At 37.9% G+C, this 27,295-nt stretch overlaps 3 protein-coding genes across 3 annotated transcripts; 2 read left to right on the forward strand and 1 right to left on the reverse strand.

Annotated features, from left to right (window-relative positions):
• Positions 1-1,269: 1,269 nt before the first annotated feature.
• Positions 1,270-5,303, reverse strand: LOC139718724 (C-type lectin domain family 19 member A-like). The gene is made up of 2 exons (XM_071630186.1): positions 5,026-5,303; positions 1,270-3,923 (listed from the first exon to the last, which is right to left on the reverse strand). Exons 1-2 carry the CDS (start codon positions 5,275-5,277, stop codon positions 3,651-3,653), a joined length of 525 nt encoding a protein of 174 aa, XP_071486287.1. The 5' UTR covers positions 5,278-5,303; the 3' UTR covers positions 1,270-3,650.
• Positions 5,304-11,715: 6,412 nt separating this feature from the next.
• Positions 11,716-16,968, forward strand: LOC139718812 (C-type lectin domain family 19 member A-like). Its single transcript, XM_071630277.1, has 4 exons — positions 11,716-11,726; positions 12,630-12,699; positions 13,438-13,707; positions 16,693-16,968. Exons 1-4 carry the CDS (start codon positions 11,716-11,718, stop codon positions 16,966-16,968), a joined length of 627 nt encoding a protein of 208 aa, XP_071486378.1.
• Positions 16,969-22,010: 5,042 nt separating this feature from the next.
• LOC139718813 (C-type lectin domain family 19 member A-like) lies at positions 22,011-24,772 on the forward strand. Its single transcript, XM_071630278.1, has 3 exons — positions 22,011-22,116; positions 22,460-22,730; positions 24,525-24,772. Exons 2-3 carry the CDS (start codon positions 22,460-22,462, stop codon positions 24,770-24,772), a joined length of 519 nt encoding a protein of 172 aa, XP_071486379.1. The 5' UTR covers positions 22,011-22,116.
• The last annotated feature ends 2,523 nt before the right edge of the window (positions 24,773-27,295 follow it).

Consider the following 27,295-nt stretch of genomic DNA (forward strand, 5'->3'; position numbering starts at 1 on the left):
CTGCATGCTTAGTCAAGATGGATGTGACCAATGGGGCCCTGGTAGAGAGAATGCTTACCTCTTTGAAAGAGTCTCAGAAGCCCAAACTCTCCCTTACCACTGATATTCATGTCTGCTTTATCACAACCGAGGTAGAATAGGAAGCTTGCATTCAGTCTGCAATATCAGAGATTATGAATTCAAAAATGTAAGCCTGATTATGTGAATTCTTATCCTAGTCAAAATACACTTATTGCATCTTGTTGTTTGGAGGAAATAACACGAACTATGAATTTTCACTAGATTCATATTATTACTATATACTTCAAGGGCTGAAGGGATGGAATAATATTGGGTGAGATAGGGCCACTCATGTTTCAAACGTTTTTGATGATGATTTTTTATTTTCATTTTAGAAAATGAGAAACTTAACATAGAATATGAAAAGCATATAATTTTAAGAGAAATTCAAAGTTTATTCAATGAAAATTGGTTTTGAAATGACTGAGATATCCAAAACAAAGTGATACTAATAGAAGGTGGGACTCACCTTTTATTAGTATCGCTCTGTTATACTTTGTTTTTGGATATCTCAACCATTTCAAAACTGATTTTCATCAAATAGACTTTGAATTCTTCATAGAACCATATGCTCTTTTACATTTCATAACGTTCTTTCTAGCTGTATCTCGCAAAAAGTTAAAAGCTGAATCTTCATCTCGACGAATTTATACCATCCCTTTAACAATGCAACAAAATCTACAACGATAAACCATTCAAATGTTATTTTACTTGCATCTTCACCTTATGTAGCATACACACGGGCCAATTGCATCAAGAAAAAAAATACAAGTTTGATACGTTAATGTAGTCTTTGGGGATTTTTTCCTGTTCCACATCTCAGGTAGCCATGATTATTGCTATACACGTTGTCTACTATGTGTTTTATGAAGCAGTTTGATGGTGGATATAGGCATGGGCCTCTCATTAAAGGAATTATAATGTATTATACCCAAATATGGATCTAAAGCATGCTAATTAGAACACACCAGTGAAGACGTTCAAAAATGTTGCGAAAACAGTATGTACATATTTTTAAAGGCTAATGGGCTGTTGTCGGTAGATGAGAAATCTATCACTGTTTGTGATGTCTATGCAGGAGTGAAATGTAATGAAGAATTCCACATACTATAATTTCTCCTATAGCGTAATGGAAGAGCAATTGCCTTTCACAGCAAGCCAAATAACATAACAATTAACATTGTTTCAGTTTAATTTCAGTTTGTTTTATTTCTCCATTTGCATGAAAGAAATCAGTACGACAAAGTCAAACATTTTCACATGAAAATATAGAAAACAGTATACTCGTAAGAAATCTATAATCATGCGAATTGTATACGCACAAATTTTCATGGTATAAGATGTACAGTTGGAGGAGACCGTTATATATAAGCTGTAAATCGCTTGACTTGGATAACGGCCTCTGGACATTATGGTTTCTTAGCAACGAATTGAGGGGATGCGTATTCTATTAAGATATTATTATCATCATTATTTTTCTGCATTCACTAAAATCACATACTCGGGAGAAAATAACCCATTTACTTTTTTTTAATGATCTACAATGTATTTGTTATTCTTGTGTGTGTGTGTGTGTGTGTGTGTGTGTGTGTGTGTGTGTGTGTTCGTGTGTGTGTGTTTTGTCCTTGACATGTTTAACAATTTATTAGTATATTCGCAGTGCACCAGGAGAGATTAACCTCACAAACATTTCCGAAATTTATCACCAACTATAAAAAACACCAAAAATGAAGTCGCATGTATACATTACCTTTCAGGTTAAAACAAGCACACGCGCAAACCGAATGCCTGGTATATTAGTCATCTTGCCGTACATTGTAAACTTTTATGATCGTGCAGTATAGTAGTATGTTTTTAGACCTACCTTTTTAACAAAAAAATGTACGAGAAAGAGAGAGAGAGAGAGATAAAGAAGACATGCGGAAAAAAATAGTGAGTTGAATGCAAATGGAATTACAAACATCAGGACTTTCGCATGATCGGTTCACACCCATATCATAAATGTGTAGTTTCAATCTTCATTTCAATGGTTTATACAGCTTGAGTTGACCCATCTTGTCACTTTCATATCTCACAATGTGCAGAATTTGTCCCGTAAAATATGCAAACTCTGAAAATCAGTAGGATGGGGCAATTAATGATGCTCGTGTCACGTGTTGCTGTTTGCTGCCCTGATTGACATTGTTTGAGACTGACAGGTATTCTCTCCCCCTCTCACTTTTTTTTTTTTCAATCGATATGGTTAATTTTTGCCACGCTATTTCTCTTCCGCTATGACACCTAGATATTTGATATGAACAAACAATGACCTCTAATACCCTTAGTTGGCTCCCGTCTCGGTTTTCAGTCAAGGACATCAACATAAACAGTTTCTGATGAACTTCAACAGATATCAAACGTGACAAAAATATATTTTTATACACAGTTAAAATTTGTATCAAGGCTACATAACACTTTGAATAAGGACAGATGTAACCGATACAACCGTGGAAATAGTCCTTAGGAAGATTTTTCACTGATCGCAGAGAGCATCGCACTTCAACGCCCCAGACCTAACACTTCACTGTTCTTCAAACTTGATCGGTGGCGACAGATAAACTTGAAGAGTAAGTTATGCAGGTATACAGCAAAATCCCCAGTGTAGGCCTACACGACTTTAGTACGTTTGCCACGTGGTAGTTAGGTGCCCCACCCAACATCTTTTATACAATCTATACTCGTAAATTAACAATTTGAGAAAGTAAGGTATCATAATTAACACACTTCGTGTTATGATATAGTAATGACGATTGATGAAGCTAAATGAATGATAATTGAACAATGATAAAAATCAAGTATCCATGCCCATCATTGCCGACGGAAAAAACCCAGATCATTATGAACAGATTGCTACATGCGGTAATAGGGGGTTCTATACATACAAATGGATGGTATCCTTCATTAACAGAGACAGAGAAAGTGTGTGTGTGTGTGTGTGTGTGTGTGTGTGCTGTGAGTTTGCTAGCTATACTCTTCAAGCAATCGAATCGACTCTTTACATAAAAACGATAAATTTATGCAGGAAATTTCATATACCTTACGGTTTAGTGAGTGCTAAAACTACTCTGATCATGATGAGAACACACTAAACGCACTAAATACCACCGAAGAATTTTCCGTTTAAGTCGGATGACCAAGTTGGCTGCCTATCCATTGCAGAGTCGCTGTCATCACCTTGACACACAGGGCATCTCTACATTTTATTAACACATGGTCCTACAAGAAAGTGATAATTTCTATGTCATGATAAATACCGACGTTGTACACAACAACAACAACAACAACAACTTGCAAATAGATAGTGATGAGAATGAAAGGTATCACATATTCCTGTTCAAATAATGACTAAATGCTAACCTATTTAAACATTCTCATCAATTCCCTACAAAATGTATAATAAATGAGTGCATCAGATAGGACAGTGAGAAGAACTTAACCTTGTTTTTTTTTTATCGCAATAGATATGATCCTAAACAACCAACAAGTGTCGGAAATAATTAATTTTACTTGTCATAACCGCGCATCCGTCAAATTCTCCCTGTTCGCGCATTCTAATTGTTTGCCTTCATTTTGCAAATGAACGACACGTTGTCGTCGCAGTATTCATCGTTCATTTGCCGCAGGTCATCGTCCATGTCGTATCGACGCCACACCATGACGCAGTCTTCGTCGTGGAGGTCGTAGTAGTTGTCGTTTGGCTCCCCGCTCATCCAGTTGATGTAATCGAATGCCGTCCCGTCTGTGTGTACCCACGGTCCATCACTGACCTGCTGGTGAGCGCCAGTCCAAAATCCATACACCGCCGATGGATTTCGTCTGTTTAACTGTCAAAATTGATTCAAGGATTAATCAAATAAAAGCCTGTGATAGTTATATCTTTATTTATAGCTTACTAGAAAAGCTTCACACAAATCTGAATCACCTATATGCTGTCCAAGCCACAGTTACATCGTTGCACCATACTTGCACGTATGTCAAATGACGTAGCTATGAAAAATCAGACTAACTTTGCTGAACATTCTACACTGTAAGTGGTACACTAAACCTTCCAAGGAAACTCCAGTAAAATAGTAATACTGATTGAGAAATACACAACCGCGCATAAAACGTTACCTGATATATCATACAAACAGCGACAATTATAATGAAGTATGATGCAAAATGAGAAAAATGGCCATAAAGAGGAATGATGATCATAAAAAAGAGTGTAATAATGAAAGCAAAATTCGAAGTCAAAACCAATAATTTTATTGGACTAAATTGATGCTACGTAAACATTGTTAAAGCCATTTGGACAGCTTGAAAAGCACGAAGTCTAGATACAAAGTGGACCAAAATTGAGGTTGTGGAATTCAACTTTGTATAAACTTTCACTAAATAGATACAAGCGTCACACTCAAAGACATGCAACAATGACGCAATGATGTTATCTTTTTACAGCTCTGGAATCTTTTTTCTTTGTGAATGATTGCAAGGGAGAGAAAGAGAGACTAATGACCTTCAAGCGAAGGACTTTCTTTTCATTCATCAGATAGAAAATGTGATGTACTCTCTTCTATATTCTGCTCAAATAATGTAAGAACTTTGAATTGAGTTAAATCAAAGCAAATTGTAAGTGTTGTAAGGTAATGACATCAATGCCTTGTTATCTGGATATTGTAATCATTATCATCGACATTAGCGTTTCAGGAAAGGACAGAGAATTGCAGATTTTCAGAGCTCTCATGGTATTACGCAATTTACATAAACTCACCGTTCTATTGTTTAATTTTATTTATTTCTTCAAAGTCAACTTCAACATGTAGTAAAATCTCTTTTGTCGAGAAGAGTTTTGCAGGAAGATTTGAAGGAAAAGACTTATAGAAGCAGATAGATCGCATCAAAAGCACTTTTCAGTCGACTCGACACGGGGTCAAACTCTCTCACCCTCCAGTCCGGTGTGTCTCCGGCGCTGGAGCGGAACAATTCGTAGGCGAAGTTGTTCTCTTCTTCGCTATGGATGGATATCAGCCGAGCCATACAGCCTCTATTCGTTAAGTATTTGTTGCACTCGGCCTCAGCCGAGGACCAAGAGACTCTCTCACCGAAGTAACGATAGCAGTGGCCTTGAAAGAGATGCCAGAACTGCGGGCATCTCTGCTGACAGTGAGCAAGACTTGTAGTTGCCATGGAGACCATGGCGAGGGTAACGATGATGATGATACGCATCTGAAAATGATTCGAGCATTAGTCAATCGAAACAAACAGCATAAAATGAATATGTCTACAATTGTCATGATGATGCATGGAGCATAACTAAAAAAAAACTATTAATAATTATTTTATGAAGTGAAATTTTTAGTGAATAACCAGGAGATTGAATGTAAGTACACGGCCTTCAGTCTCCATCTACAGACTTTTCTTCTTCTGCTGTGGCCGGAATTACAATTTTTGTTTCATCTAAATTTCGTCAAAATGTATAGGACATAATTAGCAACAAGAACCGTCAATGTTGTATATAAAGCCAGCCATATCTATCTCGTATGTTCGTTCCTTTATGTACAAAAAAATGAATGATGATTCAAAATACCAACAATCTTTTGAAATGATCAAAGCATCTCTTACCTCTTTTCAATGTTATGATCTCGCAGCATGAAATGAATGGTGGCTCTCCGACTAGTATGATTGTCACCGCGATGAAACAACCTTGAATGGTGGAGGGCTCCAGAAACTCTATTTTTATGTGTTCTGCTCTTGATTTGTACAAAGTCGAAACTCTGAAGGTGCTATTAACATCTGAACGATGTGCTCATCCAAACCATGGGATGAAATGGATACACCTGTATACGACGAGTGGGTGTAACATTGTAATAAAATACTGTTGAAGTACCTGATTTAGAATATATATTTTGGCTCATTTAAGACAACAAACACTCTGCTGGTTTATATTTCAAATCGGTTTATATCAAAGAAAAAGATGTAAATGATGACGCGAGTATTTGACGAATACAACCTGGACTGGTTTCGTAACCTAAAGCTTGTGAAGTGAAAGGGTGGTGGCGGTGGAAGGGGGGGGGGGGGGGGGGTAACGATTTGTCAGTAGAGACTTCTGAACGATAAACTTAATCAGCAATAATTGACGTAGCAATGAAAAAATAGTTGAGAGAAAATAAGAATGTGGACATGCATTATTTTGGTGTGTTCAGATTCACAGCAAAAAATCCATGAAAAAGCCGGGAAATTATATCATTTCATTTCATTCAATAAGTTTTCACACAAATTACATTTCTTACATAGTCTTTATTCCTCTAGGGATCAGTGAACAGATACATATATTTGAAAATTCAGTGTGTGCAGATTATGAATAATATTTCATTATTGAGAATGGATTGATACCAGTCTAGAGTACGTTGCATTCATTCAGAACAATAATGCTCGCGATTAAGATATTGTGCAGGATCTTCAAGTCTTCAAAAAAGTAATAATGACAAGTGATTCAGTAGAGATACTATCTAGGTGGAAGGGATACTTTTTCACCTTCCACATTATCTATCTTTCTTTGCACCTTTCTGGTCTAAAAGGTGCAAGGTTGCATCCGCAAAGGTGTTCTAAGCGTGACATGTATAAAAGTGCAAAGTTGAATCTATTTTTCTATGTAAGGCTATTGGAAAAAAGCAACATGAACTAATAAATCAATTGAAAGGTGCCTATAACTGAACAAAGAGATAAAAAAAAGAGATGATGGGTGGGTGGGGTCCCAAGCCATGCGTGCTCTTTGTTTTTATTAACTGAGTTTCATTAGCTGTGTTTACTGAGATAAGTTGCTGAGACCAGAATTTCTTGGAACAAGACATATGTACATGGGCAGGGACCAGGTGCAATATTTTGATTATTAGAATATGCGTATTTGATGTGCTTTGTTTAGTGTTATGTTACTTGTCTTTCAGTTATTAAATATTTATTTTCCTTTACATGTGGAATTTTGAAATGGAGACTGTTGAAAAGATTTTTATGCATCAGTGCATGATAACAAATGACTTGACTTGAATTGATTTGAATTGAATGAAGACAATTTTAATAACAGGATATATTATTATAAAGTTGGATTGCGTTTTAATGCGAAATTCAAAGAGTGGGTCTTCATTTGTAAATAATTGGACAGCATAATTACCAGGTTATTGGACAATGGCCAACATGATCGTAAACGTCATCTCCGAGCTCTGGTTATAATTAAGACATCTTATTCACCGCTGAATGAGTCGAAAACATATCTTTGTTCATTTTAGAAGTTGCTAGTCTTTGTATACACACAGTTACTTGCTTTATTGCAGAGTCCACCTCTCTTTTGACCTTCATTCGTTTTATTGAATGAACATGTTTCGTCAGCGCTTCTGTAAGACAGATATGCCTATAGTAACAAAACACAAACACTTTTACCCTTGAAGATAATTACTATATAGGAACGAGCCTGACAGCTTATACACTTTGTATGCATTGTATGTTATGTTGGCAAGAGTCGAGTAGGCTTGCTGGTCTCAGCAAATCTTATTTATTTATTTATTTATTTATTTATTCAGTCTTTTTTTCAACAGGGTAGCCCCATCAGTAGGCAGGTACTGTTCTTACTGGGGGCCCTGCACAAACAAACATTACAGTTGACAAAACAGAGACATATGCATCAAATATAACACACTGTAAGTGGACAGGTACAATTCTTCCACCGAGTCCCCTACATACAGTCACACAATAACTATTCACTGACAATTACACGCTTACTAGTCAAACAAGCAATAATAACATGGTGGGCCTACGTATCTATCATAACCAAACAATTAACCATAAATTTCATCAAAAATTAAAACAGTCACTGAAAGTGATAAACACCCCCACCCAAAGCGGAAAGAAATGAACTCAAACCAGCAACCGATTATTACTGATAACAAAATTATTAACGTAACAATATATCACTCAACATTAAATAAGAATGCACTGCCCACTGGCATTCACATATACAGCAGTATATTGCCAGTATATCATATCTCTTGTCGAATGCTCAATATCTGAGAAAAGAAACATATCGATAATTTCTGTGTTTGTCAGTGAAAACGCTGTTGCCATGGTAACACAATGTATAACATGAAAAAAAAATGAATTCTATACAGCTATGATATCATGGATCATATCATATCCCAAATTTCAAATCAAATACCGGTACTAAAAAACTAAAAAAAGAAAGAAAAAAAAGCAGTATTATTCTATAATTTTCATTCAAATGATGTTGTTAACATGGCAACACACTTTTCAACTATAAATAACAAAAATTGTAAACATCTAAATCATATAATAATCACATATGCCAAATTTCAAACCAAATACTCAAAACTCATATGATCAGTTAACAAAATGCATGATTTTTAATATAATTTTTCATTTAAAATATACTGTTACCATGGCAACACATTGTACAACTGTTAACCAGAAAGCCTATCTCATCCACTGGCAATTTGAATGACCTTCAAAACAGAGAAAGAAAAAAAAAAGAAAAGAAAAGAAAAGAAAAGAAAAACAAAAGCTGTCACCACCGCACATACTCTCCGACAACTACAAAAGGTGGGTCTGCATTCCTACACACTTGTACATACCATAGGAATCAAATGTGTGTATATATCTTCAAGTCTAACGCTCAAAAAATATGTGAGCTCAGAGAAAAAAAATCATTTATTTGCATGATCTTCAAATAAAGAAGTATACCATTACCAAGACAATATTGCTTGTGAAAAAAAAAAAACATATACCAAATCATCAAATGTAATCATGTATATGATAATCACCAATACAGCATCTTAATATTGCCGACTTTTCAGAAACTGAGTACAAAATGTTTGCTTTGTTTGAGCATTTCTCACTTCACTTGGAAAACTATTCCAAAGTATTGCACCATCAATAGAAAATGCCTTTCTGCCACTTTCAGTTTTTACTTTGGGTACAACTAAACCTCTACTTTGAGCATTTCTCGTACTGTATCGATGTACTCTCATGGCAGCTGAAAACATACTCTGCCGATATACAGGGGCAGAATCATTCAGAATGTAAAACATAAGTTTTCCTTTCTGAAATTTCCATCTCTTCTCCATATCTATCCATTTTAGACGTGTGAACATTTCATTCGTTGGGGTGCGAGTGTTTGTCTGCAAGACTATTCTTACTGTTTGTTTGTGTTGCTTGATAAGAATATCCTGTATTCTTTGACTTGAGTTTGTCCACACACTTGAGCAGTAATCATAGTAAGGTAATATCAGAGCATTTGCTAATAGCTTAGCGCTCTCTACAGTCAAATACTTTCTTACTCTACGGAGCAAAGCTAGCCTGGAAGCAATTTTTGCAGATACCTGGGCAACATGTTCATTCCAGGTCAAGTGTTGATCCAACCAAACACCAAAATATTTGACTATCTTCACATGTTCTATCGACACACTTTCAATCTGAATATCAATGTCTTCCCTGATATCATTTACTCTCTGTGGGGTGCCGACTAACAAAAACTTTGTTTTTTTTTCAGTGTTGAGTGTTAAACGATTTGAGTTCAACCACGTCTCTACTCGCCTTAAATCATCATTCAATACAGTCTCTAATTCTTTGGAACTTGAAGCGCTATACATAACGGCAGTGTCATCTGCATACAGAACGATTTTGCTGTGTTTAACAACAGAGGGTAGGTCGTTAACAAAAAGCGTGAAGAGCAGGGGTCCTAAAATAGAACCCTGCTGTACTCCTGATTTGAGAGCCAGTGTATCAGATTTTTTTTCCCTTGTTGGATCATTGTACTTTGTTTCCGACCTATCAAATATGATTTGAATCATGATAGTGCGTTATCACCTATACCATATTATGTACGTAGTTTATGTAATAACAGGCCATGATCCACGGAGTCGAAAGCTTTCCTTATGTCGAGGAATACCAAACCTGTCAATTTCCCGCTGTCCATATTCCTGAATACATAATCACTGACATAAATTAAAACTGTATTTGTTGAGTACCCTTTCCTAAAGCCTTATTGCTGTGGTGTTGACAGGTCGAGGTCAGCCAGATAATCATGCAACTGAGTGTGAACAGCTTTCTCCAGCACCTTCATTATTGTTGGAAATCTTGGGTAAAATGAACGAAAAAAAAAGTTGAAAATCTACAGTTGAAAACCCAGTATGAGTTGGAAAAAAATTCCATTGATCAGTGTATGCAAAGGACAAAGTAAACGGGAAGACACCTCAAAAATTCCTGTTAATATATCCACGCAAATTATTAATTTCATCCTCCTGGCTTGTAACATGCAATATGCGGTTTTACTTTACTTCATGTCACACTGGGGATGGGTGTGGGTTTTGAGGGAAATTGAAGGCTAGATCGAAATCCACTCGATGATTAGTATGTGAAAAGGCAAAATATGGATTTTAGAAATAGTGTCTCGTGACTGCACTCTGAAGTCAGCGACTAACAAAGTTACAGTACAGATAAATATGAAAGAAATGAGAGCATATGTCATGTTCAGGTATAATGCAATTTAATGGAACTCATCCGTATATCAATTACGAGGAACTAAGTCTGTTCCAGTGGGCACTTTCCATTTTTTAGAATCCACCACTCCCCGACAGATTCCATTGTGTGGCTATTTAAAGCCATTTGGTTCGAAAAGCTTTATTTTCTTTTTTTTTTCCAGGAGCAAGAGATAGAAAACTTCTTCTGTTTGGCAGTTTGTTTAAACTTGGTAATATTGTCATAATATGGGAAAGGATAATGGTTATACATGCGATTGTGATTTCTTAACAATGTATGGTGATAATATCCGCATATCAGTACATTTTTGAATTAAATATGATTTGCGCCTCTTTGAACAGAAACAAAAATTAACCTAAGCTCGACTTTTTTTTGCTTCAAATCAACGTCAAGCTTTGATGGTCAACCCATCTTATTCCCATGATCCAAAGGACACATTATCACACAGCTCACCTAAACACCATATTTTCGGCTGTCCTCTTTGTTTTCTCTAGTATTTCCAAGATTCTCGAAAATTTGAAATATTTTCGTGTGATCAATTATAGTTTCTAATCAAATGCAATTTATCGCTGCTTGCTTATATCGATAAAGTAGCCCAAACTATTGACGATTTATCACATACATTTGGTATTATTCCTGGACCTGTCTAAAAGGCCTTCTACACTATCGATCAGGATATAAACTGTTGGGAAAGGCCTTGGACTGGTTCAGGAGCTATCTTAACAACTATTTGTTAGTATGAATGGCTTTTGTCCTAGTTTGAAAACATTATCTTGCAGGATAACGTGACCTCAAAGATCTCTGTTTGAGCCGCTTTTGTCCATTTTTTAATAATTTCAAAATTCATCTAACGTTTTGTCTTTCCTTCTGTTTGCATGTTATTTTCACGTTGAGTCAGTCAGTTCAGATGTGGATTCAACCAAACAAGTTGTCTCTCAATATAAATAAAACCATTTATATGTTATTTAGTAACTTTATCACTCATTTACCAGAGGACATAAAAATGAATAATAAAATATCTTTAATATAAAAAAAATACTCAGCAATTGTGATGTCAATCACAGTCATGAATGAAATAACTCTTGAAACATGGGACTGAAGTAAAGAACATGATTCTCTAAAACAATAAAAAAATAAACAGAAGATTCATTTTGATAATCAAAGCCAATAACTCAAGAAAGCAATTTTACACGATGCAGGATGTTTCCTAATGTTGATTTGTACTAAAGTTACGGAAATCTTTACATTCTGTCAATATATGAACAAGTTCTACCAAAAAAAAAAAAAAAAGATTACACATTGTTCATTATTCATGGCAGTTGGTCTTGCATACACACCGCATCTGTTTTTCCCCTCTTTCTTGCGTAGTTTTACCACTGTACTCCCAAAGGGCCCTGTATTTTCGCTCAGGGAACCAGTTGCACAAAATTGGTAGGGGGGGGGGGGGGGGAGGGGTCTAGGTGGCTCACATATTTCAGTAGGTATCGATGTAGGCCTCATTCATATACCACCTACTTCACGTGTTCACCTGTGAAGAATTTATGCATGCTTTCTCAGTCAGTTCTGAACGCCAAATCATGCATTCTTATGGCAACTGCTCTGTCATCATCTTTATTCAGTGTGATTTGATCGTTTGTACGAATATATTTGAACTGGTTATAATTACCAACTAATAGATGTTCAAACAAGTCTAATAATCATCTGGAGGTCTCCTTTTAATGATTAGAAGCACTTTAAAAAGCACAGTAAACTTTTGGAGTGCAGCTTTTTGACCAACATCAAACATGGCGTGACACGTTTTGCGCCGAATGGAAGCTGGCTTGCCCTTTGCATCCGGGTTTTACTTCTTCATTTTCAATGAATTCTGCTGGGCCCTCTTTTGGGCACGCGAATGTGGAGTCTGGTCGTAATGTGTCCATAAATAAGAGGCAGGTACAATATATCGGTCAGTCTTTGGAAGCTTCTGCAATTTGACAGAACACCGTGTCTCTTCTCTGCAATAGCTCCTCACAGCCTATACCTCAGCGGTGTCCAGCCACTACAGCTAGCTCCGTGCAAACAACGGTGAAGAAAGTAAGAAAATACGATAGGTGTTTTCTTATTTACCTGTATTCGTAAGTGCAAATTGACGTGTTTCCTTGGTTTGATCCTCCTATAAGGGAGGAGGATGAGAAGGCAATTAGTTGGGTATATTTACGATATAACTGCATGAACGGAAGGGCAGAAGCGGGGATTCGACACCGAAAAAAGAAATGTTAAAACATTGATATTGAACAATGGAACGGTTGAAAGGGGAAGGCTAGTAACTGATCAGTGGGAATCAGTGGAAATGCTGGGAGATGATTGTTCCAATCCTTCTGGGATTCATTCAAGACTTCATTGTATATCTATTGTTGTGTGAAAATGATTTGTTTCAGAATGGTCTCATATTCAAGTAATATGCAGTTTAATGCTTCCACGCAGGTTAGCGTCCCTGGTCAGTGACAGAGCATTAATCTGCACATTACTTGAATATGAGACCGTTCTGAAGTAAATCATTTTTACACAACAATAGATATACAATGAACTCTTGAATGAATCATATAAGAATTGGAACAATCATCTCCCAGCATTTCCACTGATTCCCACTGATCAGTTACTAGCCTTCCCCTTTAAAGTCTTCGTTACTTATGACTACGCTTTGCGAAGTCATCGAGGTCGAGCTGTCGTGATTATTATCACAAGAACATCTAATCATTATTTTTATTTATGAATAACATCGTAGTAATGTCTCACATGACATCTTATCATCATTTTTGCATCATACTCCAGATGAATCTTTTGCTCACCATTCTCCTGGTAACGGTTGCCATGGCAGCCCTGACCAGCGCAGAGTCCTGCCCGGTCTTCTGGCACCTGTTCGACGGTAACTGCTACCGCTACTTCGGGAAGAGAGTGAATTGGGCAGAAGCTGAGGCCAGCTGTAAAGAATACTTATCGACCCAAGGAATGGCCCACCTGATCTCACTCAATACTGAGGACGAGAACCGCTTTGCCTACGAGCTCTACCATTCAAGTGTGGGTGATACCCCCGACTGGCAAGTGAGTCCTCTTTCTGCTTCTGCGAGGCAAAACGATGGGGTGTAGTGAATATGGGACTGGGATCTAGTAGGAGGTCCTGGGTTGTAAACCTCCATTCATTCTTGGACATTGTGGTCTATTTACCAGAGTCTCTTTCGATACGAGTGTGTAAATAGTTAGACTATGTTGAAATATGCATGATTGTATTCGTGACTTCATTTCGGCGTCCTCTATAAGGTTATATAGTTTTAACATTGAAGAGGCCATTGATCTTGGTCAACACTTTATCTTCTCATAGAAAGTCGTGTATGAATTCAGAAGTAATTTACAGCTAAGATTATTTATACGTAGCGCACTTTTTCTATTTCAATTCCAATGCATTTCCATAGGCCTATTTCTCACGAAAATGGCACAGAAAAATGCAATTATAGTAATACCACAATTTACCACACATAAATTAGGAGAAACTTCACCTGAACGTAAACAGTATGTCTCTTTAACACAAAGGTCTCATCACATATTGGTCTATGCTAATAGTACGAGAAATATGAGTCATTCGGTATTTTTATGAGATTGCTTTTTAGGACGACTGACTGCTACTCATGTAGGTTCCATGACATTGGCGTCCGTGACAATATTCATGATATTCCCATGAATTAACTGCACACTATATAAGCCAGACATAAATTCTACCCACAAATATAAGTCATAGCCCAACCCAATCCTCACATTAAACTAAACCTAAACCCCTATCACAACCCTTCTCGGAGAAACTAAGACCGGAACAATAAGCCAGTTCAGAGCTATACTCTTGCGAATGAGCAGAAAAAAGGTCATTCGTACCGACAGGCGTGTTGGTGTTTAAATTCACTGGGATAAGCATCTAATATAATGCTTATTTTTGTAATCTTTACAAACGCTGCTCGCCAGCACATCCACCTGACAGCAAAAGTGGTATTGGGCAATATCAATAGAAAGAGATTGTTGATACATTCAATGCAAAATAATGAAATGGATGCCTTCCCTAGTGTTAATTGACGAATCATTCTGGACATCTGGTCTACACAAGTCCATTCTTTGTTTGAACGGGATTGATGAATCCCCTAAATTGTTACGTAAAGCTTATATGCATTATGTCGCTCTGAAAACGAGTGAAGTGCTTTTACCGACTGAGAAAAAAGGGTCATTCGTACCAATGTGCCAATGAGCTAACTCCGGGAGCAAATGTGTCACGACGTCAACACGACTTCAGTTCTATCAAAACAGGGCGATATCGTCAGGGCACCATTATTTGCTTGTCCATCCCCGATAACTGCGCGATCTTGCGTGGAACTGTTGCATAAAGTGCCATATGTGGCAGGTCAAAATTATTTGAGCACGGTACCAAAACTTCTATGTGAAAAGTTACATGTACAGTTACAAGTTACTTCTGCTTCCCAGAATATTAACGTCCTCTAAGGAGAGGCAAGGTTAGCTGGACGGCAACAGGGAGGTGTCTCTTTTCACCTCCCTGGTAGTAACCAACCCTATGCCCGCACATCTAGCGTCCATAACGTGGATGGATAGGTATTGGGCAATATCAATAGAAAGAGATTGTTGATACATTCAATGCAAAATAATGAAATGGATGCCTTCCCTAGTGTTAATTGACGAATCATTCTGGACATCTGGTCTACACAAGTCCATTCTTTGTTTGAACGGGATTGATGAATCCCCTAAATTGTTACGTAAAGCTTATATGCATTATGTCGCTCTGAAAACGAGTGAAGTGCTTTTACCGACTGAGAAAAAAGGGTCATTCGTACCAATGTGCCAATGAGCTAACTCCGGGAGCAAATGTGTCACGACGTCAACACGACTTCAGTTCTATCAAAACAGGGCGATATCGTCAGGGCACCATTATTTGCTTGTCCATCCCCGATAACTGCGCGATCTTGCGTGGAACTGTTGCATAAAGTGCCATATGTGGCAGGTCAAAATTATTTGAGCACGGTACCAAAACTTCTATGTGAAAAGTTACATGTACAGTTACAAGTTACTTCTGCTTCCCAGAATATTAACGTCCTCTAAGGAGAGGCAAGGTTAGCTGGACGGCAACAGGGAGGTGTCTCTTTTCACCTCCCTGGTAGTAACCAACCCTATGCCCGCACATCTAGCGTCCATAACGTGGATGGATAGGTATTGGGCAATATCAATAGAAAGAGATTGTTGATACATTCAATGCAAAATAATGAAATGGATGCCTTCCCTAGTGTTAATTGACGAATCATTCTGGACATCTGGTCTACACAAGTCCATTCTTTGTTTGAACGGGATTGATGAATCCCCTAAATTGTTACGTAAAGCTTATATGCATTATGTCGCTCTGAAAACGAGTGAAGTGCTTTTACCGACTGAGAAAAAAGGGTCATTCGTACCAATGTGCCAATGAGCTAACTCCGGGAGCAAATGTGTCACGACGTCAACACGACTTCAGTTCTATCAAAACAGGGCGATATCGTCAGGGCACCATTATTTGCTTGTCCATCCCCGATAACTGCGCGATCTTGCGTGGAACTGTTGCATAAAGTGCCATATGTGGCAGGTCAAAATTATTTGAGCACGGTACCAAAACTTCTATGTGAAAAGTTACATGTACAGTTACAAGTTACTTCTGCTTCCCAGAATATTAACGTCCTCTAAGGAGAGGCAAGGTTAGCTGGACGGCAACAGGGAGGTGTCTCTTTTCACCTCCCTGGTAGTAACCAACCCTATGCCCGCACATCTAGCGTCCATAACGTGGATGGATAGGAAACACTGGTATCTACAGCGAATGATTGAATTTTAATCAATTTTATAAATTCATTTATAAACTTCTTTCTCACTATTGCAGTGCATATCATGGTGTCCAAGTTAATGGACTTGATATAAAATAGACATTAAGACTGGAATCGAGAAAATAAAATGAAATACAGTGAGCCTGGAATACTCGCTTATTTCTCACTCTTCTATCTATTCATCAATCAGTACGATAATGCCAACCGGCGACCGTTCAACGGATTCTGGACCGGTCTGCACCAGAACGAAGCCGACGGTCCGTGGATCTACACAGATGACTCAGAGTACGACTATGAGAACTGGCTGCCTGGTGAGCCCAACAACAACTACTACAATGAACAGGCCGAGGACTGCGTCCACGTCTGGCGCCGCAACGCCAACGACGACAACATCCGGGGATGGAATGACGTGTACTGCCAGGAAGTCATGCCATTTATCTGTGAAGTTGAGGCAAACGACCCATAGCTCGAAGGTTTTTACTGTGAATAGTTCTTTACCGCATGACAGTGTAGGAAGTTATCAATATGTCACTTCATCGTATATGTTCTTTACATTCGAGTTCGCACTCTTTTGTCCTCTATGATTTCACTGGTTTTTGATTAATTCTTACGCAGCCGTACCATCATGATTAAATCTAAATCAGCGTGCCAATTCGGCAAACACGTACGGACATAACGATATGTGGAAATATGCAAAATGAAGCTTTTCCCCTTTATATTGAATGACTTCAAATAAGACCGGAAAAGGATGGATCGCGCCTTTTTGTGGTCGTATTATCATTAGAATGATTCTTTATTTGTTATCACATGTTAAACTGCAATAAGTTGAATATTATCATGTCTTTACAAACCCTGTTAGTAAAGTGGAATCAATGAGAGCTAGATCTCTAGATCAATGAGAGCTACACACTAAATTGCATGTTTTCTCAGTTTTTTTCTATGACAAATTGGTATAAAGAGTGCAATCTAACCTTCTTCTTACATACTTGATAAATATATACTGTGATTTCACAGAAGCATTGATACAATCTTTTGTAGTCGCTGATCACGTCAAGCCAACTCACAATATTTCGTCATAGCGGTAAAGTAGACTATTCAGAGAGTGGTCGTGAGACTGAGAGATAAAGAAATGAAATAAAAGAATGAAATAAGGGAGAAGAAATTACAGTTTATCACGTGTTTGTACCATGTGTCAGGTTATCTGAGGTTTGGTGGCAGCATCAGCACTTAACCATGTAATGCGTGTCATTGTAGTATATGGATATGCGTATGAGTGTGTGCGTGCGTGTTGGTTTTAACGATAGTAATTTATGCTGATACTGTACATAAAAAAGCAAAAAGGCCAAACATAGAAAGATGGACATCTACGAAAAGCTAAAGCTCGTCGGAATTGCAGGTTTGTAAGGAAGTACATGTATGAGTTCTTAGCATCAATATGGCGATCGGCAGTAGGATCACCAAAACACATATCCAAATAATAATAATGATAATAATAATAATAATAATAATAATAATAATAGTGAGACTCTTATAAAGCGCACATTTCTACCTAAAAAAGATACTTAAGGCGCTATATATAGAACAGAGTACATATTGTGTCACGTTACAACAGTATCACAGAAAATAATAAGACAATAAACCAACAAACAATAGTCCTATATACGTATACTATACATACAGATAAACAATATTTTCAATTCAAATTAAAAATGTATGTCTTGAGATTCTTTCTGAAACTATCAATGGAAGATGCTTCTCTAAGAGATTTTGGTAGGCCATTCCATAGTTTTGGGCCCATATATGAAAAAGCCCGATTCCCCCAATTATGCTTGATTCAATTATGCTTGATTCAATTATGCTTTATAATAATAATAATAATAATAATAATAATAATAATAATAATAATAATAATAACGATAATAATAATAATAATAATGATAATAATAACAATAATAATAAAAGAACGTATGAGTAATCTTGTGTTGTAGCATAACCGTGATGTAGAGTATGGATAATTTTGTACTATTCACTTGGCGTTGAATTATAATGTTCTCGCAAGATATTTTTCTTAGTTGAATAATGACAAAAAGTAAGCAAATAGACTGGTCTCCGATAACACATAATCATTTGAAACAACGTATTTTACAGCCGGTTTACCAACACATCCAACGGTTATTCATATCATTAAACAAGCGCTGTACCTGACAACGTGAAAGCCTGCCCTATGACGACCCCGCAACATAGTAATAGCCGATGCATACAAACCGCATTTCAAGTATTCAGATGTATTCATCGAAAGACTTGAACGTGGAAGTGCAAAGGGTTCTCGGTGAAGAAATATCTCTTCACATTGACTGCACGAGGAAACCAGACCAACCTGTAGGTCTATCGTCTATGAATAACCGAATTGTATTGTCGATTACACTGATATCAAGGCAGTAATATGGCACATTAACTTAAATATACTAATCTCTGTAGGATTTATATTTCTGCTTCATATTTCCCCGTAAATACATCAATAACTCGGATTTGTGTGACTTTTCACCCCCATGCACGCATGGACAAAAATTGTACCACCTACGTGAATTCGGGCCTATGTACGTGGTCAGTCCCACTTAACTAGAGGAATAAATTTAACTGGACTTCATGGGAGACCAGCTATGTTATACTGCAAGTGAAACTGGGGGGATCCCGTCGATTAGTGTTTGACACTTCATACTTGGGAGTTTTTCAGATTTCTTTTAGAAGGAATATAACACGTCCGAATCCCATCCTCTGTGTGTGTGAGTGTGTGTGTGCGTGTGTGTGTGTGTGTGAGCGTGTGTGAATGCGTGGGGGTGCGTTCAGCATGAACACTATTATAAAGACTAAACAGAAAGAAAGAAAGAAAGAAAGAAAGAAAGAAAGAAAAAGAAACAACCCATAACATAAACAGCTGAACACTATTATAAAGACTAAAAACAAAGAAAGATAAAGCAAACAAAGAAAGATAAAGCAAACAAACAACAAACAAACAAACAAACAATCAAACAACCTAAAACATTAACAACTCAACTCAAAACCAAACAACTTATTAGAACTCAACATGAGCCATAATGTTCCGGTTTGTGTTATTAGAACATAACGGTCTCACTTTTGTTTGTTTGTTTGTTTGTTTGGTTTATTTCTGCATTTTCTTTCTCCGAATACAATTGCAAATGAAAACAAAATGATACAGATACATACAAATCAATACAAAAAAGAAATCATTTGCGTAACAACATTCAGTCTGAAGTGGCATAATTATGAATCAAAATAACATATTAAGGCTTACTGTATCTAATAACAAAGGAGAAATCAATACAGGGGACCGTCATCATAAGCAGAGCTTGACGTGGATGAGGCCCTATCTGAATATGAGGCCCTATCTGAGGCCCTATCTGAGGCCCTATCTGAACATCTTTTCACGAAATATTTCCCCGCGATAATTTTATCATTTTTTGAATCATGTTAAAAAGGTAGGCCTAGACCTTCACTAAGCAAAGAAATTTTCTTTGTTGTCTTGTCGAAATTTCAAACACACAAACACAGTCTCTGCCCCTTGCACATAAACACACACCGGCCCACAAATGTTCTTTTTTTCTGTCACTGTCACACGTACACATATTAATGAGACTCTCACACGGACAGCAGTACGAAAAGCGTGCGAGATCGATCTCGCGAGCACTCCTTTCCCACCCCCTCCCCCAAAAAAGAAATGGGGAAAATGGCAATTTACATGTCAGATTTTAACCTGAAACCTGAGGGCTGAAGGCATAGGGGCGGGTGGGGGGGGGGGGGGGGGGGGTGCATGTTGGCGTGTGTGGGTGTGTGTGTGTGGTGTGTGCGTGTGTGTTCTCGCAAATGGCCTCGAATTTTCTCTTCGAGAAAAAAATAATGCCTTGAGCAAACTATCATGTCCCTGTTTGGAGGGCATTCTGCGAGAATATAATGTAAGTTAAAAAAAAACACGGATATCGTTTCTTTGGTTTAAAAAAAAAGAGTCACAATGTATGATTGACATTATTTTGCATAATGTTTGTGTATACTAGTACTGTATTTTGTCTTTGTATAATGTAAGATTGACATTATTTCGTACAATGTGTATAATGCAGTTTGTCTTTGTATAATGTTTTATTTTTATTCTGTGAACGTTTTTGTTTCGGTGATATGAAATTGAATGAAATTTGAATAAAGAATTACAAAAAACAATATACAAAAAACAAACAAACAAACAAACAAATTTCCGGAGCGATATCCGGATGAGGATTCTTGGGGACGGCTCACTGCATGAAACTGAGAGGTCAGTGGGCGGCTCCCTTCAGGGGCGCGGACCCTCACGGATGATGGATGTCCGCCTCGTCGTCATAGCAGCACGGCAATTTGAGGGAGTGCGCCCTCTTAAACAGTTCCTTTTTTATTTGGGGGGGGGGGGGGGATCTGATGCACACTTCGGATGAAATTTTAGGACAATATCAAATCCAAAGCATACGAAAGCAAATATTCAGGGAAAATGATTTGAGTGGCTACGTCGATCGAGGCATCTATTACCTGTCCCCTGCCATTTTGTGAGCTTCTACTGAATAGAAACGGTATTTTCGCAGCTGGACATGAATATAAATTGCTCTCACACATTCCTTCAAAGACGAATTGCCTATTAATACTGTGTCCTTCTAGGCACAGTGATCGAAGCGACTGACGGAGATGATGGGGTAGGTCCGTCTTACCCAAGGGGTCCGTTTTACCCCCACTTTCCCCTCGGAGATCTTGACAATGGTTATTATCAATGACATTATTGTTCAAACAAGTTTCAAACAATATTGATTCTGATGATGATCGATGAAACGCAGATGTTGTTGTTGCTGTTGTTGCTGTTGCTGCTGCTGTTGTTGTTGTTGTTGTTTTTTTTTGGGGGGGGGGGGGGTGGGCGCGTTCGAAATACAATCATGGTCTTGTGACGCGAAAACCATTTCTGTGTCAAAGTACTGCTCTCTCAGAGGGTCCTGCTGAAATCATTACCGACAGCCTCTCCAGTTAACCACCTGTACAGATTTATCAAAGGGGCGTGTTATCTTCGCGTAAGCTTCCTGTGCAACGATGTGCTGCGATGTGCGCTCCGGCTAGGAACGTCCATGATCTGACCGACCCATGCAGGACCAGGGAGGTAAAGATTACCCCCTACTTTTCAAATGTACCATCGAGTTTCTATCGAGCATCTGTGATTGAAATCACATAAATTGAACATGACGTGACATCGCTGGTAAATGTTGGCTCGCCAGTGTACCCAGGGAGGTGGAATTCCACCCCTACACTACAGGTGTACCCCTTTATAGCTGCAGGGATCACAGGTCACTCCCTCGTCATTTCCAAGGACTTCTACAGCGCATGCGGCATTGGTCTTGCGAGTATTTGGATGTCTGGGCATGGAATTAGCTCCATGGTATAAATCTCAATCTATGCATAAAAGAGGCAGACATCAGCCATATCAGTCAATCGTTGGAAGCGAGTTCTACTTACTTGAAACAACATTGTGTCCTCGCTGCCGGCTCCTCACAGCAGACCTGCAGTCACTTCAACTAGATCTGAGCAGATAACGGTTAGAAACTTTAAAGAAATATAGTTTTAGGTGTTCTCTTTATTCGGAATCACAAATCCGTGTGTTTCATTTTCTTGTCTAACCTCCTCTTCAAGGGACGGTGATAAGTGCGCATGTAGGGTTTTTAATTGAACGCATGGGTAGAATTAAGCCAGGATTGGACACAGAGAAATCTAATTTTATAAACCACGGGTATCGAATAATGAAACGGTTGCAACCTTCCTTGTAAACTTTTTATATGTGTGAAAATTGAGAGCTAGGTCACATTGCAGGAATCAATCTATAAAAAGTATCATAAACATGTCTGACATGAAATGTTTTGACTATCTATACAATACTTCAGATGAATCGTTTGCTGGCCCTCCTCTTTGCGACGGTTGCCATGGCAGCCCTGACCAGTGCTTGTGGTCCCCCTTGCCCGGTCTTATGGCACCTGTTCGACGGTAACTGCTACCGCTACTTTGGGAAGAGAGTGACTTGGGCAGAGGCCGAGACCAGCTGTAAACATCACTTCACGACCAACGGAATGGCCCACCTGATCTCACTCAATACTGAGGACGAGAACCGCTTTGCCTACGAGCTCTACCATTCAAGTGTGGGTGATACCCCCGACTGGCAAGTGAGTCCTCTTTCTGCTTCTGCGAGGCAAAACGATGGGGTGTAATGAATATGGGACTGGGATCTAGTAGGAGGTCCTGGGTTGTAAACCTCCATTCATTCTTGGACATTGTGGTCTATTTACCAGAGTCTCTTTCGATACGAGTGTGTAAATAGTTAGACTATGTTGAAATATGCATGATTGTATTCGTGACTTCATTTCGGCGTCCTCTATAAGGTTATATAGTTTTAACATTGAAGAGGCCATTGATCTTGGTCAACACTTTATCTTCTCATAGAAAGTCGTGTATGAATTCAGAAGTAATTTACAGCTAAGATTATTTATACGTAGCGCACTTTTTCTATTTCAATTCCAATGCATTTCCATAGGCCTATTTCTCACGAAAATGGCACAGAAAAATGCAATTATAGTAATACCACAATTTACCACACATAAATTAGGAGAAACTTCACCTGAACGTAAACAGTATGTCTCTTTAACACAAAGGTCTCATCACATATTGGTCTATGCTAATAGTACGAGAAATATGAGTCATTCGGTATTTTTATGAGATTGCTTTTTAGGACGACTGACTGCTACTCATGTAGGTTCCATGACATTGGCGTCCGTGACAATATTCATGATATTCCCATGAATTAACTGCACACTATATAAGCCAGACATAAATTCTACCCACAAATATAAGTCATAGCCCAACCCAATCCTCACATTAAACTAAACCTAAACCCCTATCACAACCCTTCTCGGAGAAACTAAGACCGGAACAATAAGCCAGTTCAGAGCTATACTCTTGCGAATGAGCAGAAAAAAGGTCATTCGTACCGACAGGCGTGTTGGTGTTTAAATTCACTGGGATAAGCATCTAATATAATGCTTATTTTTGTAATCTTTACAAACGCTGCTCGCCAGCACATCCACCTGACAGCAAAAGTGGTATTGGGCAATATCAATAGAAAGAGATTGTTGATACATTCAATGCAAAATAATGAAATGGATGCCTTCCCTAGTGTTAATTGACGAATCATTCTGGACATCTGGTCTACACAAGTCCATTCTTTGTTTGAACGGGATTGATGAATCCCCTAAATTGTTACGTAAAGCTTATATGCATTATGTCGCTCTGAAAACGAGTGAAGTGCTTTTACCGACTGAGAAAAAAGGGTCATTCGTACCAATGTGCCAATGAGCTAACTCCGGGAGCAAATGTGTCACGACGTCAACACGACTTCAGTTCTATCAAAACAGGGCGATATCGTCAGGGCACCCTTATTTGCTTGTCCATCCCCGATAACTGCGCGATCTTGCGTGGAACTGTTGCATAAAGTGCCATATGTGGCAGGTCAAAATTATTTGAGCACGGTACCAAAACTTCTATGTGAAAAGTTACATGTACAGTTACAAGTTACTTTTGCTTCCCAGAATATTAACGTCCTCTAAGGAGAGGCAAGGTTAGCTGGACGGCAACAGGGAGGTGTCTCTTTTCACTTCCCTGGTAGTAACCAACCCTATGCCCGCACATCTAGCGTCCATAACGTGGATGGATAGGAAACACTGGTATCTACAGCGAATGATTGAATTTTAATCAATTTTATAAATTCATTTATAAACTTCTTTCTCACTATTGCAGTGCATATCATGGTGTCCAAGTTAATGGACTTGATATAAAATAGACATTAAGACTGGAATCGAGAAAATAAAATGAAATACAGTGAGCCTGGAATACTCGCTTATTTCTCACTCTTCTATCTATTCATCAATCAGTACGATAATGCCAACCGGCGACCGTTCAACGGATTCTGGACCGGTCTGCACCAGAACGAAGCCGACGGTCCGTGGATCTACACAGATGACTCAGAGTACGACTATGAGAACTGGCTGCCTGGTGAGCCCAACAACAACTACTACAATGAACAGGCCGAGGACTGCGTCCACGTCTGGCGCCGCAACGCCAACGACGACAACATCCGGGGATGGAATGACGTGTACTGCCAGGAAGTCATGCCATTTATCTGTGAAGTTGAGGCAAACGACCCATAGCTCGAAGGTTTTTACTGTGAATAGCTCTTTACCGCATGACAGTGTAGGAAGTTATCAATATGTCACTTCATCGTATATGTTCTTTACATTCGAGTTCGCACTCTTTTGTCCTCTATGATTTCACTGGTTTTTGATTAATTCTTACGCAGCCGTACCATCATGATTAAATCTAAATCAGCGTGCCAATTCGGCAAACACGTACGGACATAACGATATGTGGAAATATGCAAAATGAAGCTTTTCCCCTTTATATTGAATGACTTCAAATAAGACCGGAAAAGGATGGATCGCGCCTTTTTGTGGTCGTATTATCATTAGAATGATTCTTTATTTGTTATCACATGTTAAACTGCAATAAGTTGAATATTATCATGTCTTTACAAACCCTGTTAGTAAAGTGGAATCAATGAGAGCTAGATCTCTAGATCAATGAGAGCTACACACTAAATTGCATGTTTTCTCAGTTTTTTCTATGACAAATTGGTATAAAGAGTGCAATCTAACCTTCTTCTTACATACTTGATAAATATATCTACTTGATAAATATCTCTGTGATTTCACAGAAGCATTGATACAATCTTTTGTAGTCGCTGATCACGTCAAGCCAACTCACAATATTTCGTCATAGCGGTAAAGTAGACTATTCAGAGAGTGGTCGTGAGACTGAGAGATAAAGAAATGAAATAAAAGAATGAAATAAGGGAGAAGAAATTACAGTTTATCACGTGTTTGTACCATGTGTCAGGTTATCTGAGGTTTGGTGGCAGCATCAGCACTTAACCATGTAATGCGTGTCATTGTAGTATATGGATATGCGTATGAGTGTGTGCGTGCGTGTTGGTTTTAACGATAGTAATTTATGCTGATACTGTACATAAAAAAGCAAAAAGGCCAAACATAGAAAGATGGACATCTACGAAAAGCTAAAGCTCGTCGGAATTGCAGGTTTGTAAGGAAGTACATGTATGAGTTCTTAGCATCAATATGGCGATCGGCAGTAGGATCACCAAAACACATATCCAAATAATAATGATAATAATAATAATAATAATAATAATAATAATAATAATAATAATAATAATAGTGAGACTCTTATAAAGCGCACATTTCTACCTAAAAAAGATACTTAAGGCGCTATAGAACAGAGTACATATTGTGTCACGTTACAACAGTATCACAGAAAATAATAAGACAATAAACCAACAAACAATAGTCCTATATACGTATACTATACATACAGATAAACAATATTTTCAATTCAAATTAAAAATGTATGTCTTGAGATTCTTTTTGAAACTATCAATGGAAGATGCTTCTCTAAGAGATTTTGGTAGGCCATTCCATAGTTTTGGGCCCATATATGAAAAAGCCCGATTCCCCCAATTATGCTTGATTCAATTATGCTTGATTCAATTATGCTTATATAATAATAATAATAATAATAATAATAATAATAATAATAATAATAATAATAATAATAATAATAATAATGATAATGATAATAATAATAATAATAATAATAATAACAATAATAATAATAATAATAATAATAATAATAACAATAATAATAAAAGAACGTATGAGTAATCTTGTGTTGTAGCATAACCGTGATGTAGAGTATGGATAATTTTGTACTATTCACTTGGCGTTGAATTATAATGTTCTCGCAAGATATTTTTCTTAGTTGAATAATGACAAAAAGTAAGCAAATAGACTGGTCTCCGATAACACATAATCATTTGAAACAACGTATTTTACAGCCGGTTTACCAACACATCCAACGGTTATTCATATCATTAAACAAGCGCTGTACCTGACAACGTGAAAGCCTGCCCTATGACGACCCAACATAGTAATAGCCGATGCATACAAACCGCATTTCAAGTATTCAGATGTATTCATCGAAAGACTTGAACGTGGAAGTGCAAAGGGTTCTCGGTGAAGAAATATCTCTTCACATTGACTGCACGAGGAAACCAGACCAACCTGTAGGTCTATCGTCTATGAATAAACGAATTGTATTGTCGATTACACTGATATCAAGGCAGTAATATGGCACATTAACTTAAATATACTAATCTCTGTAGGATTTATATTTCTGCTTCATATTTCCCCGTAAATACATCAATAACTCGGATTTGTGTGACTTTTCACCCCCATGCACGCATGGACAAAAATTGTACCACCTACGTGAATTCGGGCCTATGTACGTGGTCAGTCCCACTTAACTAGAGGAATAAATTTAACTGGACTTCATGGGAGACCAGCTATGGTATACTGCAAGTGAAACTGGGGGGATCCCGTCGATTAGTGTTTGACACTTCATACTTGGGAGTTTTTCAGATTTCTTTTAGAAGGAATATAACACGTCCGAATCCCATCCTCTGTGTGTGTGAGTGTGTGTGTGCGTGTGTGTGTGTGTGTGAGCGTGTGTGAATGCGTGGGGGTGCGTTCAGCATGAACACTATTATAAAGACTAAACAGAAAGAAAGAAAGAAAGAAAGAAAGAAAGAAAGAAAAAGA

The sequence above is a fragment of the Diadema antillarum genome, unplaced genomic scaffold (assembly GCF_040938485.1).
Source record: "Diadema antillarum isolate AM-2024a unplaced genomic scaffold, OU_Dant_1.0 scf00000099, whole genome shotgun sequence".
In the NCBI taxonomy this organism is placed as follows: Eukaryota; Metazoa; Echinodermata; class Echinoidea; order Diadematoida; family Diadematidae; genus Diadema; species Diadema antillarum.

What these genes read in the sequence shown, in the direction of transcription:
- LOC139718812 (XM_071630277.1), top strand. An exon ending in TGCAAACAACGGTGAAGAAA is followed by an intron (nt 12,700 to 13,437) that starts GTAAGAAAATAC and finishes ATCATACTCCAG; the next exon opens with ATGAATCTTTTGCTCACCAT. An exon ending in GTGATACCCCCGACTGGCAA is followed by an intron (nt 13,708 to 16,692) that starts GTGAGTCCTCTT and finishes TTCATCAATCAG; the next exon opens with TACGATAATGCCAACCGGCG.
- LOC139718724 (XM_071630186.1), bottom strand. Translation starts at nt 5,277, where the DNA reads ATGGTCTCCATGGCAACTACAAGTCTTGCTCACTGTCAGCAGAGATGC. An exon ending in GAGACACACCGGACTGGAGG is followed by an intron (nt 3,924 to 5,025) that starts GTGAGAGAGTTT and finishes CAATTTTGACAG; the next exon opens with TTAAACAGACGAAATCCATC.
- LOC139718813 (XM_071630278.1), top strand. Translation starts at nt 22,460, where the DNA reads ATGAATCGTTTGCTGGCCCTCCTCTTTGCGACGGTTGCCATGGCAGCC. An exon ending in TGTGGGTGATACCCCCGACT is followed by an intron (nt 22,731 to 24,524) that starts GGCAAGTGAGTC and finishes GGCGACCGTTCA; the next exon opens with ACGGATTCTGGACCGGTCTG.